General features: G+C 46.6%; 1 protein-coding gene across 1 annotated transcript in view; it reads right to left on the bottom strand.

Annotated features, from left to right (window-relative positions):
- LOC111524824 (zinc finger protein 708-like) overlaps nt 1-1,887 on the bottom strand; it is a 28,470-nt gene extending 26,583 nt beyond the window's left edge. The window contains 1 exon segment of the mRNA XM_023190109.2: nt 1,657-1,887. Within this exon segment, the coding sequence (XP_023045877.2) occupies nt 1,657-1,659 (3 nt within the window). The 5' untranslated portion in view covers nt 1,660-1,887.
- Nucleotides 1,888-6,376: the final 4,489 nt, after the last annotated feature.

Raw genomic sequence — 6,376 nt, 5'->3', positions numbered from 1 at the left:
GTTAGCTTTTCAAAGGAAGAGTATGCCAGGAGATGCCTCTTAGCCCCAGGGCATCCACCTACTCCCTTGAGAGGCTACACTCCATACCTCAGGTTGTCCTCAGGGAGAAAATGACCCAGGAGCTGATATTCACTAGACACTCAAGCAGAAAAAGTCATGATGTGTATCTTGGTTTACTCGAGACAGTACTGAAACCCAGGACCAGGAAAAAACTGAATGGTGGCTGAAGACGCATCACTCCATAAAGTTTCCAAAGAAAAACCTTCACCTGAAAACATTCTGATAAGATTTCTGTGCCTAAGGAAGAGTAAAAAAAAAAAAAAAAAAAAAGAGGCATAGAAATTTCATAAAATACAGTGTCAGGGAATTATTTTTTGCTTTCTTCTCATGAGAACTATTTTCTTTTCTTTTTTTTTTTTTTTGGAGACGGAGTCTGGCTCTGTCGCCCGGGCTGGAGTGCAGTGGCCGGATCTCAGCTCACTGCAAGCTCCGCCTCCCAGGTTTACGCCATTCTCCTGCCTCAGCCTCCCGTGTAGCTGGGACTACAGGCGCCCGCCACCTCGCCCGGCTAGATTTTTGTATTTTTTAGTAGAGACGGGGTTTCACCGTGTTAGCCAGGATGGTCTGGATCTCCTGACCTCGTGATCCGCCCGTCTCGGCCTCCCAAAGTGCTGGGATTACAGGCTTGAGCCACCGCGCCCGGCATGAGAACTATTTTCAAACAGAAAACAATTTTAAGTGCCATCCAATGCTTTGTCAAAAAATGATTAACTAAAATACAGTATCAAAAATGTACACTAAAGGAAAAACAGTTGAGAATGTGAATTAGGAAAGAGAAGTTGGCATTTGGAAATGTCAGAAGGAACTGGAAATTTAGTATTTTAGTTTATTTGCAGTTTAAATCTAACTGCAGGCCAGAGTTAGGCTGGAGGAATGGGGCTGGGAAGTACACTTGAGACCCTGCTGGGAATGCACGTGAAAAATGCAGTGGAAAAATCAGTCCCCTGTGGAGTGTGAGAATAATTAAGGGGCAGGCAATTACACTGAGGAGGCTCTAGTCCCAGCGTTTCTACTTAACAAAAACGGCTACGTAACTGTACCTAACCAATTATTAAATACAGTTTTCTTCATCGTGTACCTTATAAAAGTCTTTCCTTCAAGCTCCTCCCATGAACCACAAACTACAAAACATACTTTTGTGCTCTACAATTATTGAACACTCTTTGATTAAATTCTTTAATATTTTTTGCGATGACTGCCACAGATTTTTAATAGAAGAAAATAGGAACTGGGAACCCCACGGACCAAAGCTCTTCCCATTCATGAACCCGCACCCCAAGTCAGGATTCTCCCCTGACGCCCCTCCCATGGTCCGTGCACAATCTGGGAAAGGCGCCGCGCTGCCCGTGCAGAGCTGTCGAGAGAGGGCTCCAGACCTGGGCACGGTCACTATGCAGGGAAGAGACAGGACGCCCGGGGGCCCGGCTGTCGGCGCAGCCGCCATCTTATGGCTGAAGGGGATTGAGATCCAGCTGGGCAAGGAGAATTTGGGGCGCAGATTGTGGAGATGACTGCGGGGAGGCCTGAGTCCCACCACAGCCACTTCCCACCGGTTTCAACCTTGCCCTCTCTCCGGATGTCGGACCGCACTCTCACCATTTCTAGGCTTCCAGGGGGTCCTGGCGTCTTAGCTGTGGATCTCCCAATACCTGTAGGTCACAGAGCCACAGAGTCTGGGCCTCTAAGAGCAGAGGACAAAGAGCAGAGAAGACGAGACCTGGAACTCTGGCTGAAGCGGGAGACAAAGGCCGCGCCAAACCCGGAACAGCCCTGTCCGGTCCAGCGGCTTGTCTGATTGAACGGTCCCCTACCTCAGAGTCCCTGATTGGATAATGTTTAAGACCCGCCCCTTCAGGCTCTGAGTGACGGAAGATGCGATCAGATGCTGAGCTGAATGAAGTGTGACCGCCTAGGCTGCAGCCTTTTCAGGCAAGGCTTCCTCCGTGAGCTGAGCTAGGCCCACTCCAGAGGTTGTTTGCCTTTAATCTTGTGTGTAAGGTCATATGCCCTTATAAATAATATGCTATATGGCTATCACAAATGAAAAGAATATAACAATCGTTCTAAAAATAATTTTTTTTTGAAACCGAGTTTTGTTCTTGTTGCCCTGGCTGGAGTACAATGGCGCGATCTTGGCTCACCACAACCTCCGCCTCCCGGGTTCAAGCGATTCTCCTGCCTCAGCCTCCGGAGTAGCTGAGATTACAGGCATGCGCCACCATGCCTGGCTAATTTTTTTGTATTTTTAGTAGAGACGGGGTTTCTCCATGTTGGTCAGGCTGGTCTCGAACTCCCGACCTCAGGTGATCCTCCCACCTCGGCCTCCCTCCGGCCGAGCCTCCGGGCTCAGCGTGAGCCACCGCGCCCGACCCAATTGTTCTAAAATTTTATATTTTATGACCTTCCTGGCTTCTGGTCCTTTGAGCAGGCAGCCTGGGATTTTAAAAAGGAAGCAATTCTCTGAAATAAAATGTGAGCCACAAGTTGAGAGCTGTGCCTCACGCCTGTAATCTCAGTACTTTGGGAGGCCTAGGAAGGTGGACCACCTGAGGTCAGGAGTTCGAGACCAGTCTGGCCAACATGGTGAAACCCCGTCTCTAAAACAATACAAAAAAATTAGCTGGGCATGGTGGCAGGCGCCTGTAATCCCAGCTACTTGGGAGGCTGGGGCAGGAGAATAGCTTGATCCTGGGAGGTGGAAGTTGCAGTGAGCCGAGATCATGCCACTGCACTCCAGTCTGGGCAACAAGAGTGAAACTCCATCTCGAAAAAAAAAAATAAATAAATAAAATAAAATAATAAAATGTGAGTCGTGTAAATTTTAAATTTTCTAGTAGCCAAACTTTATTTTTTTTTATTCTTATTTTTTTTTAGATTTTAGACGGAGTCTCGCACTGTTGCCCAGGCTGGAGTGCAATGGCGTGATCTCGGCTCACTGCAACCTCCACCTCCCAGGTTCAAGCGATTCTCCTGCCTCAGCCTCCCAAGTAGCTGGGATTACAAACACTGGCCACCATGCCCAGCTAATTTGTAGCCAAACTTTAAAAAGAGTTTGGCTCTGTTCTTTAAAAAGAAACAAAGAACAGGTGAAATTGATTGTAACAATTTAACCCAATATGTCCAAAATATTGCCATTTTAATATGTGAGAAATACGTAATTATTAACGAAGTGTGTGTGTGTGTGTGTGTGTGTGTATATATATGTAACTAAACCTTTGAAACTTAACTCGTATTTTACCTTTCTAGCACATCGCAGTTCAGACCAGGCACATTCCAGGCACCCAGTAGCAACGCCTGGCCAATAGCTGCTACATTGAAGTGCAGCTCTGACATCAGGAGGGTGAACGGCCTGAATATCCCTTTTCTGCCAGAGGTGAGGGGACGGCGTCTCCCTACCAACATCTCTCTTCAGTTCTGGGGGTAGAAGAGATAATGGCCATAGAAAGAGCAGAGGGCGGCCGGGCGCGGTGGCTCAAGCCTGTAATCCCAGCACTTTGGGAGGCCGAGACGGGCGGATCACGAGGTCAGGAGATCGAGACCATCCTGGCTAACACGGTGAAACCCCGTCTCTACTAAAAATACAAAAAAACTAGCCGGGCGAGGTGGCGGGCGCCTGTAGTCCCAGCTACTCCGGAGGCTGAGGCAGGAGAATGGCATAAACCCGGGAGGCAGAGCTTGCAGTGAGCTGAGATCCGGCCACTGCACTCCAGTCCGGGCGACAGAGCGAGACTCCGCCTCAAAAAGGAAAAGCGAAAAAAAAAAAAAAAAGAAAGAGCAGAGGGCATGCTGGGCACAGTGGCTCGTGCCTGTAATCTCAGCACTTTGGGAGACCAAGGCGGGCAGATCACGAGGTCAAGAGTTCAAGACCAGCCTGACCAACATGGTGAAACCCCATCTCTACTAAAAATACAAAAATTATCTGGGTGTGGTGGCGCCTGCCTGTAATCCCAGCTACTCAGGAGGCAGAAGAATCGCTCGAACCTGGGAGGCAGAGGTTGCAGTGAGCTGAGATTACACCACTGCACTCCAGCCTGGGTGGCAGAGTGAGACTGCCTCAAAAAAAAAAAAAAAAAAAGAGCAGAGAGCAACAGGAATAAAATAACTACAGGTAGACCACTGCTGGCCACCTCTTGCCCTCCTTCCTTCTAGAGATCAGACAATGAATAAAGGATGATGTGGCCACAGAAGAGAACCCTATGTCTTCAGGTCTGTCCACACTCTTGACCTCCAATTTTTAGATATGAAAAAAATAGATTAAAGGCAAGCTTATTTTGCTATTTGGCCTTGGCCCTTATGATTAGGCTGTGGTTGTCTATTTTCTCCTGTGGTGTGAGGAACAGTGTGGATATAAGCACTAATCACATGCATATAATATCTACATGTATTTCTGCATTACTCAATATTACCTTACAAGACATCCAACTCTAAATCAGAGGAAAAAAAATAGTACCTTTAGGATGTCCACTGTGAGAAGGTAAGTAGTACTGAATCTGTCATTGAATCCTGGCATCCTGTCTGCACTGGGTGCATGTATTAGTTAGCTATGGCAGCATAACAAACCATCCAAAACTTATTAGTCATAATTGAAAGGGTCAGCCATTTGGGCTGGGCTTAGTGGGGCCATTTCTCTAGTCTCAGCTGAGCATTTTGACATGTATCATCAACTGCTTGTTGACTAAGCAGCTGTGTTTCTGGGAGTGAACTTCTGCTTCTGGAGCTGTCAACAGGGACAACTTTTTTCTCCATTCCATGGTATCTTATTCTCCGGCTGGCCAACATGGATTTTTCCCATGGAGATGGCAGCATTCTGAAATAAAAACAGAAACATTCAAGACCATTTGAGCTTGGGCCCTAAACTAGCCCACTGTCATGTTCACAGGTTTCTACTGCCCTGAACAAATATGACCTGCCAGATTTAGTGTTCAGAAAGCAGATACTGGATGTCAATAGAACAACTGTAAAAGCACCTGGCAATGGGCAGGAATATAAGAGGATGAAAAATTGCGACCATTTTGGCAATCATTATTATTCTGCCCTTTTTAATGTACATGGTTTATAGAACTCTTCCACAGAAAGAAACTTGTTCGAAGACTAACAGCTACTAAGTGGCTGAGCTGAGATTCAGAATAAATTCTGTCTGACTTCAAAGTCCATGCACCACCATAGATAACACTGTTACAGAATCTGCCCTAGTCCTTTGAAATCCTGGAGAGTGAAACTTCTACCATAGAGGACAGATATTCTTTAGATTCATGCCGATATGGTACTGTTTATTATTGAGAATAATTCTCTCAAGAAATTCCAGAAGCAGATGGTGGCTTAAATCTGTAATCGTAGTACTTTAGGAGGCTGAAACGGGAGAATCACATGAGCTCAGGAGTTCAAGTGCAGCTTTGGCAACACAGTAAAATCTTGTCTCCATGAAAAAAAAAATGTTAAATTAGCCAGGCATAATGGTGCATGTCTGTAGTCCCAGCTACTCAGTTGGCTGGGTCAGGAAGATTGCTGGAGCCTGGAAGGTCAAGGCTGCAGTGAGTCATGATTGGTTACACCATTGCATTTCAGCCTAGGTAGTAGAGTGAGACCCTGTCTCAAAATAAATAAATAAATAAATCAAAAAGGACGTAAAATAATTTGGAAAAATAGCTAAGGACTGAGTTTATGAAATCAAAGCTGGCCAGGCGTTGTGGCTTACACCTGTAATCCCAGAGAGGCCGAGGTGGGTAGATCACCTGAGATGAGGAGTTCAAGACCACCCTGGCCAATCATGGTGAAACCCCATCTCTACTAGAAATACAAATTATCTGGACATGGTGGTGGTCACCTGTATACCCAGCTACTTGGGAGGCTGAGGAAGGAGAATCATTTGAACCCAGGAGGAGGAGGTTGCAGTGAGTGGAAATTCTGCCATTGCAGTCTAACATGAGTGACAAGAGCAAAACTCCATCTCAAAAAAAAAAAAAGAAAGAAAGAAAGAAAAAGAAAAATATCAAAGCTCAACAACACATTATACATTTTTCATCATAGAAAAAATTTGGGGCCGGGCGCGGTGGCTCAAGCCTGTAATCCCAGCACTTTGGGAGGCCGAGACGGGCGGATCACGGGGTCAGGAGATCGAGACCATCCTGGCTAACACGGTGAAACCCCGTCTCTACTAAAAATACAAAAAAAAAACTAGCCGGGCGAGGTGGTGGGCGCCTGTAGTCCCAGCTACTCTGGAGGCTGAGGCAGGAGAATGGTGTAAACCCGGGAGGCGGAGCTTGCAGTGAGCTGAGATCCGGCCACTGCACTCCAGCCTGGGAGACAGAGCCAGACT

Source organism: Piliocolobus tephrosceles, chromosome 21 (genome assembly GCF_002776525.5).
Source record: "Piliocolobus tephrosceles isolate RC106 chromosome 21, ASM277652v3, whole genome shotgun sequence".
NCBI lineage: Eukaryota > Metazoa > Chordata > Mammalia > Primates > Cercopithecidae > Piliocolobus > Piliocolobus tephrosceles.
This window is presented reverse-complemented; position numbering and strand designations above follow the sequence as displayed.